Here is a 21470-nt window from a genome sequence, read left to right as displayed (position 1 = left end):
AAAACCCCAAAAAAGGAGGGAAAGGCAGAGATGTCATTGTGTTTGTGCACCTGAGCATCGTTTATTTTTATACGCACGTTTTGGCACATCGGGGCCCCGAGCGTCGCTTCCTGAGGCGCCGCGCCAAACTTCCCGTCTGAGTGGTCGCGGGTTATCTGGCCAGTTCCGCCTCTTCCGACGCATGCGGAACCCGTGCAGCTGTTTCCTCTGATGGTTGAGGCTCAGAAAGACGGCGGTGTGCAGGGTTAGGGTTTTTATAGAGCATACTCGATTGGGTTGAGATCAGGGTTTAATCGTTTGGAATGAAAGATTTGTTTGGTTTTGAATATTTTGTCGAAGGTTTTGCTAAGATTTTTTTGGGGGTTCCTTGGGGTTTTATTGATGAAATATGTTGTAAATTTTAAAATTCAGTTTTTTCGTTTTTTCTTTCTGAATTACTTCATTTGTTTGGTTTGCTGTTTTACATTTACAGAAAAGTCCATATTTTGATTTTTTCATACTTATGTGCAGGATTTGATTAATTTTCAACAATTAAACGATAAAAAACCTTGACTAAATGTTCACCCCTCCCAGTCAAAATGGATTGGCGGTCTAGCACCATCAATGGCAGTGAATGAGTTAAAGAGTTGACTCCACGGCCAGTTCTTTTTTTCATATTCATTTATTTTTGCTCCCCTGTGTACTGAACAATTTCTCCACTTGTTCCCCCACAGTGTGTTGAGACATTTTGCAACCTATTGTCTGCCCTCTTTTGTCTTCTCTGGACGTCGCGGCGACACACTAAGAAGCTCCCTCTGGGTTTAATTAAAAAACTTTATTGTGTTTTCTCTCTCGAGTCCATTTATTATGGTTTATGGAGTACTTCAGGGTTCAGACAAAGGCCCAATCTTGTTCAGTGTTATTATTTCCAAAGTTAGGATACGTTATGTGCCGTGACTTCTATCGGAGGGACAATAAAGTTCTTTTTTACTCTCTGTGTATGTTTACAGGTACTGCAGAAACTAAAGGTGATGTGTGTGGAAAATGGCCAATTTCGGGAGATGACATTTGAGTGAGTATTTGTTTTAATTCCTCTTTTATTTCCCCCATCGTGTCACCATAGAATGGTCGAAGTGATGGTATGATGAAATCAATACTTTAATATTTTTGTGCATTCATTTTATTGTTATACTTATCTTACAGAATATTACAGAAGCAATCGTACAGAATTGATCATACAGGATTTATCATACAGTGGGTCAAAATATAAATACAATGAGACCATTATTATTTATTTTCGCGCTTAAAAAGGAAAGCAATTATTTCAATTTTTCATTGTAAAACATATAATTGGTCACACCACTTCAAAGGTAAAAATATAGAGATAAAACAAGTTACTTTTTGGTTATTAGAGGTCAGAGAAAGTAAAAATTCTCTCAAAATACACCATTATATCTGATTCAAATTGTGCTTATAAATTGATTTTATGCTAAGTAAATTTTTTAAAATATATTTTTGGTAAGCCTTTAATTTTTCAATGGCAGTTAATGAGTTAATCTCTCGTTTTTTTTTAGATGGTGCAACTGACTTTTTCCCTGAAAAATACGGTAATCATAAAAAATAAATAAATAAAATCCAAAACTATTTGGAAATCAAACCAAAATAAAACAACATAAAAAGAAAGATGTTAATAAATAAACATCTGAATACAACAAAAGATCCAAAAGAAAAAAAACAAGCATGTGGCCTCCCAGACCCAGAGATGAACATCTCCATTTGAGGATCTTATTAAAAAAAAAAATGAAATCATTGCCATCTGCTTGGGAGCATATTGAGTTGTGGTTTCTCTTCTAAACCAGTTTGCAATGACCAAAGTGCTTCCAATCCAGCAGCCATCATTGGACGAAGCAAGCGTTTCGGCCTCGTTTGCACGCACTTTCCGCCCACCTCGCAGTCGTTTATCACTCCAACCCGTCTCAATGCGAGCGTTCACCCTCCGGGTGATTTCTGTAATACGCGCAGCGGTCGCTAGCAAGCGGCGTCGAATAACAACGAAGGCATTCATAAATTCTCCTTTGGGCTCACCTGACTTGTTCTGGCTTGGCACATTGACAGAAACACGTCGAGTGACAAGCGTGCATACCGAGGCGCGTGTAAACAACACCTGTTCTTTTTTTGTTTCCCCTTTGCGGCTGGGAACAATCAAATGTGACTGGATGTACTGTAAACACACTGTTTGTTATTTTTGTCAAATGTTTCACGTTGTTTCCTGGTAATAGTCCATCTTCACGTGTCGACGCCGGCCGACATCCGATCCGTTTTGACTATCTTTTGGCGGCAGGCTCTCACGGTCAAAATGGATCGGACGTCTGCCGCCGTCAACGGTGACGGCGGGCGAGTCAAGGCGTTAATGTGGAATCCCCATTTATCCAGGTGATGAGGCGTGCGATGGCCGCGTCCTTAATCCTTCCGATGACGTGTGCCGAGTGCCCGTTAATATGGGCCAAGGGCCGGAGCGTTTGTGAGCGGGCCCTGGCACGCCGACGGTTGGCGGGCTGTCTCCCGGTCAAGTGGGCGACTCCGCCATCCAAACTCAAACACCTCGCACTGACAAAACACTTCAAATACAGTGAGTTTATTTTTCTTCTTTTACATTTTTTGTGTACTCCCTGGTGGGTTTAATCCCAAGTGGAGTTTGCATGTTGTTCCCGGCTTGCGTGGGTTTTCTCCGGGTACTCCAGTTTCTTCCCACATCCCCACGAACATGCAGGGTAGACTCTAAATTGGCCCCTGGTATGAGAGTGAGCATGAAGGGTTGTCCGTTTCTATATTTGATGGCTACTGATTTAGGGTGTCCCCTCATAGTTAGCCGGGATAGGCTCCAGCACCCCCCACGACCCTTGTGAGGATAAGCGGTTTGGAAATGAGATTTGTTTTCTATTTATACAAGTGGTGTCAAGTTTTGCACCAATTCACAATGTACATCTGGCATAGAATTACTTTACATTGCAGTGTTTATTAAATCTAAATTACGTGAATTTCTAAAAAAGAAAACTCAATGAAAGAAATTTGGAATCAACTGTCTAACTTATAACTATGCCTTTTCTTGCTACTGTCACAATGAAATTTTCCGAATACGGGATGAATAAAGTTATCCAATCCAATCCAAAAACATAGATAATCGATTATTTTTTGGACATCATTGGATTGCTTTGACCCCTTCCAGTTATTTTTTTTTTTTTAATACCAATTGCCCACTTTTAGTAAATACCGCTATGCATACTCCTTTGAATAGATATTTTTAAATGTTTAAAAGAGACAATGTAAGTCAATCAACAATGTGTAAAACGTGATGTCGACGAAGATGATTTATTTTCGCGGTCCACACAAAACCACATGACGGGGTGGAACTGGCCCCCAGGCCTTGAGTTTGACACCTACGAAGACAGGGACAACCAGAGAGGACACGCAGCCATACATGGGCACACGTGCTTATTTCATTGGCGTTACTTAGTAGTTATGATCCCCGCAAAGTGCTGAGTCATGATTATTGCGCACATACACACACACACACACACACACACTAGCTATTATCCAATGGCGTTTAATGGGCTCACTGACTAATGTAATCCTTTAACGCCCATGTAAAACAGGCCAAGTGAGTGCATTTCAGTATGTGAGAGTGTTTGCACCCTTGGGTCTTCAGCTGATAAAATAAAAAGGTCAATTTCACAGTAATTGCCTGCGATAGACAAGCGTCTTCCCATAATTCAGATGTATTGCGTTATGGTTTTAAAGGGACTGCGGGGAGGATTTAAAAGGAAAAAAAAAGTCCACCATCGGCGGTGAACGCTCGCGCAACAATGAGGCTGTTACGAGTGTCAACGATTCCTTTATGTATTCAAGTAAAGACAAAGATCTGTGTTCATGTAACAGTTGGTGCAACCATACTGTAGATGACAATGGGGGCTGCACCATATATAGTAGTATAAAATAACATTCCACAAAATGATGAGGAAAACCATTTCAAAAGAAAAAAAAATTACATGTAATTTTTTCAGAGATAACATTTGAATATCATAAATTTAAAATTTCTCAATATAGTTGTAAACAGGGCAAGAATATTTGTCAAAAGTCTAATATTTTCAATATATTATGTGCAAGTTTGTTGTAAATAAAAAAGGTGCACTACTATACAAGAAAGTAATGAGAAAGATAAATAGAGGGAAATTCCTCCCTATGGAAATCAATTGCGCCTATTTTTTTCATGACATTGAACTCCAAAAAAATTGTCTTTTGTGCTTGGCATAGTTTAAAAAAAGAAAGAAAGACAGAAAGAAAAATGAGAGGATGAAAATGATGACGATGAAGAGAACCAAATCCCTGGGGGAGGTTCACGTGTCTTCCCGTGATGAAAGGATGCCCCTAAAAGTTACATATTGGTGCCTTTCCCCTCTTCACTTTCAACATCACGGACCCCCCGCACTGGTATGCGACGTATCCCCCCCTCCATCTAGACCTCCGACTCCCCTTTTTGACTGTGTGACAGGGTTCAGAGGTCAGGCGCTGGCAGGTGATTGGATGTTGTTGTGGTAAGGGAATACGGGCCAGCTAAGTGCTGCAAAAACACCAACTGGCTCTCATATCACTGCCTACGGGTGTGTGTGTGTGTGTGTGTGTGTGTGTGTGTGTGTGTGTGTGTGTGTGTGCGGGTGTGCGTGGGGGCGCAGGCGGGCGCGTATGTCAGGTCAAAAAGGGACAAGGAGCAGATTTTTGTTTTGAACTCCAACTTTGGAACACACGCTCCACCTGGAAATTAACCACATCCATGTGTGTGTGTTCATGTGTGTGCGGGTGCATTCGATGTCACACGTGTAAATGGGTAGGCTTTCCGCTATGTGGGATTTAACCCTTTCGTGGACTTTTTTTTTTCATTGGCTGCCAATGATGATGCTAGATGTCCAATCCATTTTGACTGTTAAAACGGTTTGGACGTCTATCGCCGTCAGTGGCACTGAAAGATCAGCTTTGACAGCCAGTCCTCTCAGTTTAAATGAGTTTTTAATATTGTATTCATATGTACATTTTCTACGATTAGAACAAATATAAAATATACAGTAATGATTCATCATTAAAAATTAAATGTAACAATAATAGCTAATATTTAAGAGCGATCACTATTGCAGAAATAATGTTCATTTGCTCCCCTCAGTCAAAATGGATTGGACGTCTATTGCCGTCATGACCGTTAAGTTATGTGAGGTCACAAGAGATTAAAAAAAAATCAATAAATTCCCAGAAAAAAATACAAATAGGCCACCCTATTTAAAATAATAATTTCTCGTGGATTTTTTTTCTAGCTTGCATGCTTTTAAATTAATTTTTTGTTTATTATTATTATTATTTAACAAATTGATTTATTTTCCAAAATGGATCCTTCAATTAATTCATGAATTTAAAAAAAAAAGATTTATAGATCAATAATTTATGCCCAAAAGGGTTAATTTCATCCGACATTAGTCAACGTCACGAATCAGTACGTTACTTTGCGATCCAGTTTCCAAAGACACGCGTACACACAGACTGGCATGCGTACAAAGGCCTACATTGTTAACCGTATTTGCAACCGCACGGGCCATCAACGCGCCATCTGTGTCGAAGCCGCAAAGCGGCTAATAACATGCTAGAGAGCCCCTGACAAAACAACAACTTTGCACCGACAGCAAGTATACATGAAAGACAGAGAGGAGAATATTCAAAAGTATTTCCTGTCCCAATTTATGCCTAGTTTTTTTCATCCTCCCGACACTTACTCATCTTGCTTTTCTGTTTTTATCTCCAAAACATACTCTGTTGGGTTGAGATCAGACTAGCAGTGAATGATGATGTTTAAAGTCCCACTATTTTAAATCTTTACACACTGATTGTAAATGATAGTATCTTGCCAGAGAGTATTCAAAAAATATATTAGCAAGACTCATAACTTTTTAAATTGTACAGTAAAAAATAATTGATGTAACGGTACGCCTCCGCATAGTGGAAACCAGTTTTCAAAGGTAAGTCTCATTCAAAAGTGGCAATTTCGTTCTGAACATGTATTAACACCAGTCCAAGCTAACGAATTCAGCGACAAATGATAGTGGGACTTTAAATGCCATTCATTTCCGGTGATTTTCCGGCGTCGGCACTGAAAGACTAAATTTAGCATGTACTCATGTATATTACACATTTTTCGTCAATGAGAATTCATATGGAGGCCAACGATTTGGCAGCAATGGTTAATTGAGAATGTTTGGATTTAAAATAAGTGGGGCAGTTCTGAAACGTTTGAACTTGTTGCTTGATGTCGTAATCAGTGTTTGTCTGTGAAGAGAAAGAGAATGCGTCTCAGTCTTGTCAGTCATCCTGCGATAAATAATCTGGCGGCCAAGACCAGTAATTAGTAAAAAAAAACATACGTAGTCGAGGAGGTGATGGAGGGTCATTGCCAGACAAACCCAGTGACCCTCCATCTTGTTTTGCTTCAACCGTTACCTCCCTTCTTAGTTCTTGATCCCCAACATGCGCCATTACAATCAACATTTTCTTGCCTCGCCCCATTTGACCTCTTTTGGGGAAATAAAAAAGTGGGGTGTGCTCTGGCAAACTTTTATAGCGCCATAACCCTCCAACTTTTTTTTATTTTTATATCAAACTTTATTCATATAGGCCAGGTGGACCTCATTTATAGGACCCCCGTCGCCGCCTGCGGATTTTCCGTCTTCGCCCATCGCAGCCGCTGGGTTGGGAGCGCAATGGCGAGGGATTTCGTGCGCAATGCAAAGCAGATGTGCCACACGAGCATGTACGCACCGACGCGCACACGTGAAAAAAATCAGCCCGCGGCGTTCGGGGCCAGAGGGCGGGGGTGCGAGAGTGTGAGGGGTAAGCAGAAACAGCTCCGTCGCTAGGGTGCGTCCAAAATAAAACACGCAGCCCCTCAAACGGGACGCTTGTTTGGCGCGCAGGAAAACAAGACGAGATGGTTTGCACTTGTTGTCCGTGGCGTTCCTTCACGTGTCAAGTCAAGTGCTGCAAATTGGCTCCCTGGCCGTGAATGACTCGTTTGTTCGCCCATGTCGATGGGCGTGTGAATGGGGTGGAGGGAGTGGAGTCGGGTGAGTGAGCGAGTGAGAAAGTGAGTGAATGAGTGAGAAAGTGAGGGAGTGATTGTTTTGTTTGTTTTTGTGTGAGTGCATTGGATCATGTGTGTGTTTTGTTTGTTTGTGTTTGATTGAGTGGAAAAAAATGAGCGAGTGAGTATTGAGTGACTTTGTTTTGTTTGTGTGTTTGAGTAAGAAAATGAGCGAGTGAGTATTTTGTGTTTTGTTTCTAAGTGAATGAGTGATTGTTTTGTTTTGTTTTTGTGAGTGAGTTAGTTTTGTTTGGTGATGTGTTTGAATGAGTGAAAAAATGAGCGAGTGAATGAGTGAGTTTGTTTTGTTTGTGTGTTTGAGTGAGAAAATGAGCGAGTGAGTGTTGTGTGTTTTGTTTCCAAGTGAATGAGTGATTGTTTTGTTTGTTTTTGTGTGAGTGAATTGGATCATGTGTGTGTTTTGTTTGTTTGTGTTTGATTGAGTGGAAAAAATGAGCGAGTGAATGAGTGAGTTTGTTTTGTTTGTGTGTTTGAGTGAGAAAATGAGCGAGTAAGTGTGGAGTGTGTTTTGTTTGTAAGTGAATGAGTGATTGTTTTGTTTGTGTTTGTGTGAGTGAGTTTTGTTTGTTGATGTGTTTGAATGAGTGAAAAAATGAGCGAGTTAGTGTTGAGTGTGTTTTGTTTCCAAGTGAATGAGTGATTGTTTTGTTTGTTTTTGTGTGAGTGAATTGGATAATGTGTGTTTTGTTTGTTTATGTTTGAATTAGTGAAAAAAATGAGCGAGTGAGTGAGTTTGTTTTGTTTGTGAGTGAATGAGTGATTGTTTTGTTTGTTTTTGTGTGGGTGAGTGAGTTTTGTTTGTTTGTGTTTGAGTGAGAAAATGATCGAGTGTTGAGTGTATTGTTTTGTTTGCTTTAGTTTGTGTGTTTTATTAGTTTTTGAGTGAGTGTATCATGTAGTATTTTGAATGAGTAAGGGAATATGTTGGTCTGATTTTGAGTCATCGCAGTCATACGTAATTGTGAATGAGTGAATTTGAGCATATGCTCTATATCACTGAATGAGTTACAAAATATTTTTGTGTGAATGTTTGGTTCTTTGTGTATAGTTTTCAGTTATTCAATGTCGCCCGGTTTTATTTTTTGTGCTTTGTGTACCTAACCAAAATTCAGGTCTCTATGTCGGATTAGTCACATCTCAAGGCAACCCTAAATATTTATGCCATCACCAAGGTACACCCATTGCTAACCATACTTAAAGGGCCACTGTCATCCAAAATCATTGGCACCCATTGTATTCCGATAAATTAAAAAAGATTACCGTTTCCTCCAAAAATATGTCAAGTAAGCTTGTTAGTGAAAAACAGACCGTTGGCCCTTTAAACACTCGTAACACTGGTGTTCTCAACGCTCCGAACAAACCTTCCAAAACACACCGAGCGCCAAAGGAGATTCCTGAGAGTAATATTTAACAGGAAGAAAACAGAGCATCCCGTGAAAGCCGAGCTCTTTGTGCAGACGCCGCGCTTTTGTGGAGATTGCGGGGCCGAGCTTCCCCTGATAAGACGCGCCGGTGACAAGATGAAAGCATACCTGGACGTGTGTCTCTATTTAAACCTTTTCCCCTATCAGGGAATCCAGAGCGCTTTCTTCTTCTGCCGAGCCGGCCGTGATAAATTTGGCTTGTACAGCTGCACCCAACCAACCGCATGTCAATAATTCATAGGGCATCCCGTTTGAAAGGCTTTGCCGAGCGTTGCTTAATCCTGCCTATCTCCACTCAAATCCCGGTTGAAAAGCCAAAGGACGGACGGTTAGGGGTTTGACTTATTACCGTATCTACACAAAGGCCCAAACTGCCAAGTTGTTCTATTAATGTTTAATCTGCCCCCCCCCCCTAACGGAGGCACGCGCACTATTTGAACTTTGCGCGACTTTCCAGGCAAACGCTCATTTTCAATGCTTTGATTTGCGCCTTCATCCGTTTCGCATCTTGGCGGATATTTGGTGTCGCCAACTAACGGCCACTCCTCAAAGCCACAACGCGGATTCCAACCCGGAACCTCTCTCCCACGAGACACCGACTCTCTCACCACTCGCCCTCCGTGCCTCGCGCACCCAAATAACAGTTGTTTAGGGAAACATTTGTGGTAGCAACTCCGAAAAAAAAATACATAATTTAAAAGCAGCTTCAAACAAGGGCTGACATTTACGCCCACTCCGTCCATTAAGTGGAACGTCGGTAGCTCCCGACCGCAACCTGCCTGCTGGCTTCCCCCCTCCCCTCCCGTCGACGCCCTCACTTGAGCCACCAAAGACGAGCGGCGCCCTAATTGAGCATCATAAAACTAACATTAAGTCCTCGCTCCAGAAGGACGCCCACCGTGTGGAGTGCTGGCTGGAACGCGTAGATTACAGAGCTGTCAGGGTGTCTGCTCATGAAGAGGCAATTAGAGCCTTACTAATGGGATGCCCGACCCCAGAGACACTCACACACACACACACACACACACACGTATGTACGTACGCTTGCACTATCCCACTGACTCTGTCCTGCAAGTCACCCCCAAAACAAAAGCAGTTCCAGAACACACATTTCCACCTGAGCAGGATTTGCAGAGACATGCTTGTCATCAGTTTTGACATACAGGAATGACAAAGATTCCATAGTGTAGCCACTGGAATATTTTTCATGTTTCCCCAAGAGTGGGATTAACGCAGTCAGGGTTTTTCAGTAGAGGTGGAAAAAGTACAAAAGTACTTTGGTAAAAGTGACTTGTTATTATATAAATTAAAAAAAAAAAATCTGGTCAACGCACTGATTGGATTGGATGTCTATCGTCGTGAATGGCGGGTTTGAATTACGATTCTTACGGATTACCACAACGTATACTTTGTAAATAGTATAGATATACCGAAAAGAGTTGGGTCAAAAGTACGATGATCTGCATTTTATTTGCAGTAATCAGGTTATTTTAGAATCTTAAAGTGGTTTATTGCGATATGAGGTTTCAAATATATATATTTTTAGAAAAATACAGGGCATGTATACATGGGTGTCATTGTCATAACAAAAAAGCTAATGTTATATGTGCTAACGATACTGCCAAATAGTACAATACTAAATGATAAAGAGTCGTATTGCCATCAAATACGGGATACGTCCGGCCAAGTATGTAGTAGCAATATAACACAATATATTCTAGCAGAATCCTAGCAGTCATTTAAGCTTAAAATGGAAGATTTGAGACTGGACTATAATTACTAAGACTCATAGGGGAGAGGTAACGTCTTTCGAGTAAGGGCCAAATATCAACATCTTAAAAGCTGCAGAGAACAGTTATTCATCTAAATGTTAAATTATGTTTAGCAGTTTGTGTTTATACTACATTTAAAAAGAAAACGTATGATAGGAGAGTCTCAAAAGTACTCCCGTTCGTCTTAGTTTTTGACAAATTCGACCATTGCGTTTTGAGTCCCTGTATCCAAAAACCAATGGCAATGATTGGGTACCGTAATCAAGTATTTTTACTTTGTTACCTCCCATTCCTTAGTGTATTATAAGTATGTGGTGTGTTATTGTTGAAACAGTGCGTCCATTGTGACGTGCGGCGTCCCTCAAGGCGCTGGAATCTGGCACTTCGTCTCCATCGGAAACGCAACGATGTTACAACTCTCAACTTGCAGAAAATTGGACTTCTCGCCTTGTTTTTTTTTCCTTTTCTTTTTGCGACGCCGCTGGGGCAGCTTCTGGAAGGAAAAGTCTCATTATGGCCGCTCCAGGACTGTTAGATAAGAGCAGGGGTCTCGAACTCAATTTACCTGGGGGCCGCTAGAGGCCGAGTCTGGGTGAGACTGGGCCGCATCAGGATTTCCACAAGAAAAGCACTGATAAAACATTCCAACGTTATCAAATATCTTTATTTTTTAACAAAAAATAATGAATTAAATAAATTAACTTAAAGATGAATAAAAAATAAATCAATCAGTAATACAAAACCAAATAATACTAATGAGCATACAGTAGATATACACTGGCTGGCTAAGTAGAGAAAATGAATTATTTTTATTCCGTTTCAAATGTCTGTATTAACAGCTCTTTAACCTTTAACTTTCTGAACTTGAATGGAACATTGAACATGAAATATTCTGAACACGGCTTCTCTTGCCTACTCCTTGCTGCTAGAGACCTGGCAGCGCTTCTTCTCACATAGTCACATTTGGCTTGAGGGAGGAAGCAGTGGAGACCCTCAGTAGAGCTTGAAGATGCTCATCAGTAAGTCTGGACCTGTACTTGGACTTATTGAAGTTCAAGGTGGAGAAGAGCTTCTCACACAAGTATGTGCTCCCAAAAAGGCACATGGTCCGCTTGAACCTTCGGGAAAGTTCAGGGAAGCTGGGGGTCAACTCTCTCAAAAATTGCCCAAGCTTGTCTGCTTCTCCACTCACCTCCCTGAACTTGGCTTTGAGTGCAGAGTTGCACTGCAGGTCAATGAGCTCCATTTGAAGCTCAGGAGGGGCATCTTGCACATCAAAGGAGAAGGGGTCCGCAAAAATTTGAAATGTGGCTTTGTGTGTCTTGAAGTCTGCAAATCTGTGATCAAATTCCTCCTGTAGCTTCGAAATGGCCTCAACATACTTCTCACCACTGAATGGTGTGCCTGCATCCACGAGAGCCTTGCATGCTGGGAAATGGCAAAGGTTTGTCTGAGAGAGCTGGGCTTTCCATAACACAAGTTTAGTGCAGAATGCTCTCACGTTGTCATAGGCAGCACTGACAAGTTGCCCCTGGCCTTGTAGCTTCTTGTTCAGTACATTAAGCTCATGTGTGATATCAACAAGAAAAGCCAAGTCCATGAGCCATTTGGGATCACTTAGCACAGGATCAATCAACTCACAAACGGCGTAGCTAGCTTTGACTGCTGCATTACTGTCTTTGGTAGCCTTCTTGAAGAGATCCTGTTGCCTCAGAAGACGTGTTTTAAGACTGGCAACCTGGTTGGCTCTCTCATCTCCCTGGTATTTTTCGTACTCCTCAGCATGTCTCGTAGTACAATTACGTTTCAAATTGTATTCCTTGTGCACCGCAACTTTTTCAGTGTAAATGAGACACGTCGGGGTGCCCCTGTGTTCAACAAAGAAATATTGCACTCCCCACTTTTCTTGAAACTGTCTGTGCTCATCACCGACCTTTCTCTTCACGGCAGGCTTTGAAAGAGACATCTCTGGGGCTCTGTAATATGTTTTTCCACTTGGAATGAGTCTCGGGTTGATCTTTCACATTCAGTCGCGCGGGTTTGTGGCGCATGTGCACTTTCGCTCTCCGTTTCAATCGCGGAGATGGCTACAGACACTGACACAGGCTGGATCACGGATCATAGCGCCTCATTCAGTTCTATGCTGAGAGCAGCGGAGGAGTGTGCGCGCCGAGCGGAGTGATCGGCCTCACGGCTTCTCCTCCGCCCAGCTGATTGGAGGAATGAATGAGTGAGTGAGCGAGGCACTGGACAGCCCGGCCGATGTCCCGCCCTCCAGAGCCGTATACCTCACCGTGATTGGTTCATTCAGCTCCGAACCAAAGTTCCCTCTAATTTTTTGTTGGTCTGAGCAGAAAGACAACCTCCCTGAGCGCACTGAGTACCAGTGTGAGCGACATCATCGGTACTCGGATGATTCGCCTAAAGACGTTTCGCCGACGGACGTTTGACAGACGGGCAGGTCGCCGAATGGACGTTCCACCGAACGTTCATTCGGCCGAACGGAGGTTTCGCCGAAACGGGATTCGAACGCTCGCCCCGCCGGATCGTGTGTGTACAAGTTTTTCAACCTCGGCCCGCGGGCCATATACGGCCCGTTAGGATTTTTAATCCGGCCCGCCGCCGGTGTTGTCCAAATTATAGTAAAAATCAATGTTCGTCTACCATCAATGGCAGTCCGGGAATAAGCACTCTTGGGCAGGCAGATGTAGCAGAACCGAGCCGTAAAATGACAGCAATCGGGTCAAATCCATCCTAAAACAGCATTTAATGATTAAATACAAATACTGGATGATATCGCGATGGAGGCAAAAAAACGTCTATAGACGTCCATTCGCCAAACGGCTCAAAATGCTCTCAAATTCGGTCAAATCCAGCTGAAAACAGCGTTTAATGATTAAATACAAATACTAGTATTTGTATTTAATCATTAAACTAACAAATACTAGTACGACCTGTCCGTCTGTCAAACATCCGTCGGCGAAACGTCTTTAGGCGAATCATCCGGTCACGACATCATCATTGCTCGCTATCGGCACACCAGTATCACACCTGCCACAAGCAGGTGCATGTCAATGTTCCCTCTAATTTTTCATGTAAAACATGCTGTAAAACAAGAAAAACATGAGTGGACAGAGCTACTGCCACTGGCTGCCACTTAAACGGCGCCATCATGGGGAAAGGGGTAAAAAAAAAAAAAAAAAAAAAATCGATCTTTCATATTAAGACGGGGGCCGCAAATTATCGTCCCGAGGGCCGCAGTTGGCCCGCGGGCCGCAAGTTTGAGACCCCTGGATAAGAGGGAAACCTGCCGTCTTTCGGCTTTTTTCTCTTTGGACTTAGTCACTATTTGCTAAATTCCTTGTTAGGACCAACACAGGGGACAAGTTTGGAGTCAAATTCATTTCTCCCATTCCTCTGGTCATGTTTTCTGAGTTTTTGCACAGCATTACGCACTTGCTACGGAACACGAAAGAACATTTTCCAAAAATTTGAAACAGGCTCCCAATGTTTGACGTACCTATTTCTATGTTGGGTTGAAATTTCGAGGGAGAGTCGAGGTTTATTTTTGAACATGATTGGGATAGCAGCCCTTGTCAGTTGTCAAGTTTATGTAATGTTGATTGGTGGGTCACCAGGCACTTTTTTTTTTCAATGATTATGTATTTTTCCCTGCTCAAGCGGCTCACGCGTGTTTTTATTTGCAGCTTTTTGTGGAAATGACGTAACGTCTCGAAGCCGAACTCGGTCGCTCGCCAGGGAGCTGCCGCATGTGTTTGGGTGTGTGTGTGTGTGTGTGTGTGTGTGTGTGTGTGTGTGTGTGTGTGTGTGTGTGTGTGTGTGTGTGTGTTTGTGTGTGAGGCCTCCACTCATGCAAATTTCATGTCAAGTGTCCGTCAAGGAATTAGGCCAATGTAAGGGAAGGGGAAAAAGGTTGAGTGGGAGAGCAAATAGTAGCAAAATCATTTCTGTCCAGTTGATTTTTTTTTCAACTTTGATGTTTTTTTTATAAATCTACAAGATTTTCTATTTTTCTGTTTCATTTATTTATCTACAAATTTTAAAGTGAGTTTAATTAAAAGTATTTTTCGAATTTAAAACAGCAATTTTCCATTTAAATTTTTCACGTCATTATTTTTTTATTTGATTTTTATGTTCAGCTAATTCATTTTATTTCATTATTGTTAATTAGATTTTTATGTTCAGCTAAATCATTTTATTTCATTATTGTTCATTAAAATTTTATATAATTGATTAATATTATAATATTTTATACGTATCCATATATGTATAAATATTATTAATTGACTAACTACTAATTTATTCATCAGTTTTACAATTATAAGACCCCCAATTTTTTAAAATTTGAATTATTTGTATTTTTCTTAGTTGCTCTGTATTTTTAGTTTTTTCTTACAAACTAGCATCGTCAATGGCATTCAAAAACTTTATAATATTGCATTGCAATAATTTTGCAGTGAGTAAAAAATCTGTAAATTAAATTGCAAATATTTCCTGCCAGGCTTCCTAGTTGAAAAAGATTGGACGTCTATCTCTAGCAATTGCGCCAAAACAAGATTATTCCCTACCAGCTACTCATTTCTGTTAATTGACTTTTTTTTTAAATGCATATATACTAGTATATATACAACATTTTTGTGTCACATTTGAAGTACAAAAATATCTGTAGTGGTATCTCCTCGGCGATTGGTCGCTGGCTCCAATGGCGTGGAGGCAATTCGCAGGGGCGGAGCGGCCGTAAAGTTTGTCGTACGAGAGGGAGACGTTTGCGCGTGACAGGAGGCAGCTTGTGTCGCTAGCGTGTGACACACTGCGCTCTCTCTGGATGGGCCGCTGCCAAGAGAATGGCAGAATAGCTCCAGTGTTTGCTGGCCGTGATTGACAGCCAGCCTTTTCGCGCCCAAACTGTGCGTGAAGCGTGAATTGGATCGCAAAAGAGGAAAAACACATGCTTGTCTTTGTCATATTGCTTAGTTTAAGGGGTTGAGTTTTTGGCATTGCAGAGTAGAGTAGGTGCTTTTTTTAAATGAAGTCTATTAAAAGTTGTAATTCTGTTGTGTCAATCGAGTCTGCCAATTGGGGAGCACAGGATGAATAGAGTAATCGATTAAATCGGCAGTTATGTGAAAAAAAAATCACACTGTGATTCTTCAAAATAAAAATCTTCTTTTTTTTACGAAATAACATATTTTCCGGACTATAAATCACACGTTTTTCATAGTTTGACCTGTGACTTATATATGTATTTTTTTCTTCCTCGGGACAGCCTGTTCTATTGATTTTTATCTTTTTGTTTTTATATTTAACCCACTGTGTGGCGTTTGCATGTTCTCCCCAGGCTTACGTGGGTTTTCTCTTTCTCTCCCTGGGCTTACGTGGGTTTTCTCTGGGTATTCCAGTTAATATACGATAAGTTAATTTTAAAAAAAAGGAAAGCACTATAAAAGTTCTCTATTGATTTTTATCTTTTAGTTTTTTCATTTAATCCACTGTGTGGCATTTGCATGTTCACCCCGGGCTTGCGTGGGTTTTCTCCGGGTATTCCAGTTTCCTCCCACATTCCAAAAACGTACAATCTGAAAAATACAGTAAATTAAGTATAAAAAAGGAAAACACTCTGAAAGTTCTCAATTGATTTTCATTTTTTTTTTTTTTTTTTAACCCACTGTGTGGCGTTTGCATGTTCACCCCAGGCTTGCGTGGGTTTTCTCCGGGTATTCCAGTTTCCTCCCACATTCCAAAAACTTGCATGGTAGGCTGGTTGGACACTCTAAATTGCCCCTAGGTATGAGTGTGTGTGTGTGTGAATGGTGGTCCGCCTCAGTGTTTTTTTTTTGGTTCTATTCTATTGTGTTCTTTAGTATTGTTTCCCACCCCCACAGCTCTCGGTGACATTCAAATATTTTTGATTGACAGCAAAAGCGCACGGGAAGAAAATGTCAAGAGTTGCCGACATTCTGTCCAACGTCTACACGCCCAAAAACTTGGAGTGGGGAAGCACCTGCGGGAATTTTGGGCAGGGGGAGGGAGAATAACTTTCAAAAAGAGATCCCCTCCCTTTGATTATTTCAGCAAGCGTGGACAATCACCCCAGGGGCCCGAAGACAATCATTAGCAAAAGTAATCAGGGCCGGACCACCTGGATGGAAGACCGGATTTAGCCTGATTGCTCTAAGCGACACCATCCCCGTTTTTTGTAGCTCTCGAGAGTCACAATTAGGAAAAGTGTTATGCAAGAGTGAAGAGAAGGCATGGAATCGGATGTCTTGGGATGACAATCAGGCCCGCTCTAAATAGGGGTGGGGGACGGAAAATATCGTAGGTAGCAGATAAACGGCAGGTGTCAAACTTAAGGCTTGGGGGCCACTTCCAGCCCACCGTGTTATTTTACGTGTTATAGTTTCTGGTTAAAATTCAATTTAAATAAAATAATCTGTAGGCCTCCATTCAGATGCCAGAAGATATTTACTGTTAAACAAATTGAAACAAAAGAAAAAAATATTTGCAATTTTTTGTTGATTTTTAAAAAAATAACAAACTATTTATTTTTAAAGTATTAACCTTTTCTTTTTTTGTTTTAAGTAAAAAATAAATGCATTTAAAAAGAAAGCATAAATATTTTTTTCAATTTTCCTAAACAAAATAATCTTAATTAAAAAAACATGTAAAAAAAAGTTTCAATTTAAAAAATGAAAATGCTAATATTAGCTGTTATGCTTTTGGAAATGATTAACAAAAAAATTAAAATGACTGTAAATAGATTTTTTTTCTTTATTGTTTTTTGGGGGAATTGGACATTTAAGCAGCTCGATTGAGTTCATGCATATTCAAAAACATGTATTTATTTTATTTTATTTTTATTTAGATAATTGTGCATTCATTTGATAATCGATGAGCAGCCAAATAGTCGATGGATCATGGCCAACCAAAAGGAAAGTAAAATGACAGGCACATTTTGCTGCATCATCATGGCAGCGCGCTGGGCTGGCATGGCGTTGGGGACATCCGATATGTGCGGAAGACCCCCACCCACCGGCTGCCTTTTGCGGCGAACCCGCTTTACGGCCATCGGATGGGGGCGACGTTAGAATAAGATGGTGGGAAAAGGAGGGGGAGAGAAAGCAGTCATGTGACCTGCGGGAGATTCCCTCACGTGACTTCCTGGAAAAATCAGCCCGCTTCCTTCCTGACGGCGTTTCCCGGAAAGCGTGAGCCGTGCCGTATCAGTGATGAAATTCCCCCCTCTGCCGCTTTATTACATTTCTCGTCGACTGCTCAATTGTGCCCAACGCGCCACTTCGAATGGATTATGGTTTACTTGCCAGGGTAAAAAAAAATAAAAATAATAATTTTCATCATTTTATTCAATAATTTGTTCACATCTATTGCCTTTGAACATGATCAAAGTGTCCCAAATTTGTATGAAGGATGTGAGATACCCACAAAAATGATAGAAAATGATTTTTTAATGTGAGATAGTACACACAAAATTGAGAGAAAATGATTTTTTAATATATTGGAATGAATATTTTTCTTGAATTTTACAGTTCTTTCCTGGAAAAATATGTTAAAATATTAAGCATTCCTGGCCAGGCTTCCCAGTTTAAATGAATTGGACGCCGCCAACGGCATGCAATGGATAAAATACAATGACAATAAAAAAAATCAAGTTAGGGCCCTAACCAGAGTGGATATCTGTCAAATTGATTTTAATTTAATTGATTTATTCTTTCTTAAAATTGCATTCATTTGTAAATTTAGTCATTATATATGAGAAAAATACCAAAAATATAATAAGGCTTCATTAAAAAACTTGATAATAAATATTACTTTTTTAAATGACATATACAAGATATAAAAAAAAAATTTTTTTAAATGCAGTAGGGACTAATATGTACCTCCATAAGATAATATTACGATAATCCTCCAAATAGTCACCTGGCTTTCAAATGGTTAAAGGTCTTTGAAAATGGTGCCATCCTTGAAAGCGTTCATTCACACTCTTTCCCGAAAGAAGTTTAGAAAACAAACTAGTTTCATTGATTCCATGACCAATCTCATAACTTGATTTTCTTGCATCTCCAATCAATTTTAGCCAATATGTCATCTTCTTCAATTGCAGGCCATCAAACTCTCAACAATCTATTCTGACCCTTTTGTCTGATTCCAAAAGTTTCAGACTTTTACACGGCGAAATCTGTCCAGCCGCGTTGTTCCCGTTGAAAATTCGCTGTTTGCTTTAGTTTCCGTGGACTCCCGATGTGGCCAATATTTTTTTTTGTTATGGTTGTACCCGGGAGCTTATAAAAGTATAGGCTGCTTTGGGGAAGTGCGAGTGAAGCAAATCCCTCCTCGTGGCTTACTGTAAGCGAGTAGCGTTGGTTTCGGAGCGCCCGCTCGTGTTTCGCCGCATCAATAATAAACGTCCACGAGCGCACTGGGCCAGGGGAATGCTAAAATACACTAGCTTAGTGGTGCCTATCATTTAGCAGTTTGTCCCACGCTCTGATTTGGGTTGTCTTTTTTTTTCCTTCTTTTTCTCGTACATAATTGCCCGGCGTCTGAAACTTGATGCTAGTCCCGCCGGCTCTTGAGTGTTGCTGGGGCCGCAGCGTAATTACTTGCCTTGCCCCATCAGCACGGGGCACATTAATAATGTAGGGTGTTGCTTTAAAATGCAGTTTGCGGTCAAAGACCATCCCGTTAAGGTTCGCTCTGGTTTCGGGCACGTCGCCGTGGCAGTTTTCGGCGTTCGGGGATGTTTAACGTTGGCCGCGGGAGATGACGAGAACCAAATCTGGCCCTGGAGCCATAGGTTGCGCCCTCTTGTTTGGATGGCACCTGGAAAAAATGAACATGAGCTGCAATTGACTCCCAAGATTTTCATTGTTTAGATATTTTGAGTCTTTTTTTAAATTTTAATATCCAAATGGCTGCAATATTTCAGTGACACAAATGCAAAAAATTGTCAGATATAAAGCCAAACGTATTACATTTATTCATGTATTTATTTATAAGTCATCTGCATTATGTTTTGTGCATTCTATTCAAATTTGTAAAAGGTTTTACGGTCAAAATTTCTCTATTTTTTTATTCAGGGGAATTGTAATTGTTTTTTTTTTCAATTTGTACATCCGTTAAATTGGATGGAATTAAAATTGAATCATTGCAGACTTTGAAAAATCATTCAGTATCATAACACTGTCCAAAGAACCAATTCTTTGGGGATAATTTAAAAGAAAATTCAAAAAATTAAAAATGTATTTAAATTTTTTTAAATTGTTGTTCAACCGATTGAACAACAATCCAATCAAATCAATTGAAAATTAGCCATCGATGAATGCTGTCATCATTTCGGTGTTTTTTTTTTAATTCATCTTTCCTGTCATGAAAACAGCTGGTTTAGACCCGTTTGGTAGTAAAGTAAAATTGTGACAAAATTGCGTATCATATTCACTACATGCGTTTAAACATCATCTTTGAACCTAAAAATAAATATTTGGCCAAAGCAGGCATTTGACTTGAGAATCTAACTTCTAACTTTCCCAAAGCTGACGTCATGTTGTCCTTTTTTTGCAGGCACGAAGCAGTTGAGACCGAATTGTTAATTAAACAACGGCGAGGCTCATCCGATATCCCAGCATGCCGTTCCGCGTATTCCCTCAAGGGGAATCCTCTTCTTCTATTGGCGGACGGCGTGTGGCACGATGCCTGCCGGTCACCTGATGATCTCACGCCGTCGGCGATGTAGTCTTACAGCAGGTGAGTCATCCTCCGCCGCGGCCGCCACCGCCGCTTACTGGAATCGTATCCTTGCCACGTTTTTTATCTGCTGATGTTGCCATCATGCGGCCCCCTCTGCTCCCTCCCACTCCTGAATTATGAACACATATGGAAGACTTATTCTTTTTCTGAGCACTCTCCTTGTTTCATGAAAAGACATTTTTGTTTTGGGTGTGGAATCCAAATTTTTAAACCCATTTTTAACCACCCCCAAAAAACACTCTTTTAAATACTTTTAATTTAATTGTAAATTAACAAGTGCTCTGGCAGGGTTTTACAAAACAATCATAATTCGTGCATGACCATCCAAAAGCGATCGTTCCTAAAAAAAAAAATGGCTGACTTACCATTTACCCACAGAGGATCCAAACAAACACGGCGTGCCCAGAAACACAGGCGTATTCTTATTTTTCTTCTCATTTGACGTAATTATGGGAGATAATGACGTGAGATCATTATATCTATTAGGCCAGCGCTGTCTATTCCGCAGCGCCAACGTCAATATTGGTCCGCACGGCGTTCCGTCGCTCGACTGAGAAAGATACACAGCCCATGTCGGCTACACGCACTTTGAAATAACATCCAAATATTTGGATGGACTTTGTGACATTATCGCTCGCATTTTGACATATGGAAACTCTATTTTCCTCCAGATTCTCCCTTTAAAAAAATAAGACGTAAATTGGTGTCAACAGCTGTCAATGGAGGCAAAGCGTGCTATTAAGTCGTTGAAATGGAGGGAAGATTTGGAGTGGCCGTTCCAGTCCAAATGTGTGAATTTTTTTCCACTAAAGAGCCTCTGTTTGTTTCCTGGTGGCACTTTTTGACGTAGGACTGACGCACACAGAGGGCGCTTTTGTGTGGTGCAGGTGTGGAGCTGCACAAGGCCTCGCTAAATAGTGTTTTATTCCTTTGGGGGGCCCCTAACTCACCACCACCACCCCACCCGTCCAAAAAAGACTGCTTTAGAGGGGAAAAAGCAGAAAAGCCCTACAACTTCCTCTGCTGTTTTATTTGGATTTAACACGCACATGACTAAGGATATCCTTCGGATTCCGACACGGTTCCTCTGGCATCAAACCTGATTTTGAGGGCTGACTGCTCACACGGTTTTTAGCAAACCTGTTCAGATGCAAATTCCCAATTTGGATCTGAACCTGTTCCGATGCAAAATCCCAATTTGGATCGGAACCTGTTCAGATGCAAATTCCCAATTTGGATCTGAACCTGTTCCGATGCAAATTCCCAATTTGGATCTGAACCTGTTCCGATGCAAAATCCCAATTTGGATCGGAA

General features: G+C 40.9%; 1 protein-coding gene across 3 annotated transcripts in view; it reads left to right on the top strand.

Annotated features, from left to right (window-relative positions):
• The window catches only part of LOC144079427 (uncharacterized), a 43206-nt gene that overhangs the window by 16112 nt on the left and 5624 nt on the right, over positions 1 to 21470 (top strand). For all 3 annotated transcript variants that reach the window (XR_013301522.1, XM_077608186.1, XM_077608185.1), the window contains exons 3-5: positions 990 to 1051; positions 2413 to 2608; positions 19971 to 20153. Coding sequence is in view for 2 of the 3 variants with exons in the window: in XM_077608186.1 (XP_077464312.1) it covers positions 20099 to 20153 (55 nt within the window). In the remaining variant the exon portion in view is untranslated. The remainder of the gene's footprint in view (positions 1 to 989; positions 1052 to 2412; positions 2609 to 19970; positions 20154 to 21470) is intronic.

The sequence above is a fragment of the Stigmatopora argus genome, chromosome 8, assembly GCF_051989625.1.
Source record: "Stigmatopora argus isolate UIUO_Sarg chromosome 8, RoL_Sarg_1.0, whole genome shotgun sequence".
NCBI lineage: Eukaryota > Metazoa > Chordata > Actinopteri > Syngnathiformes > Syngnathidae > Stigmatopora > Stigmatopora argus.
This window is presented reverse-complemented; position numbering and strand designations above follow the sequence as displayed.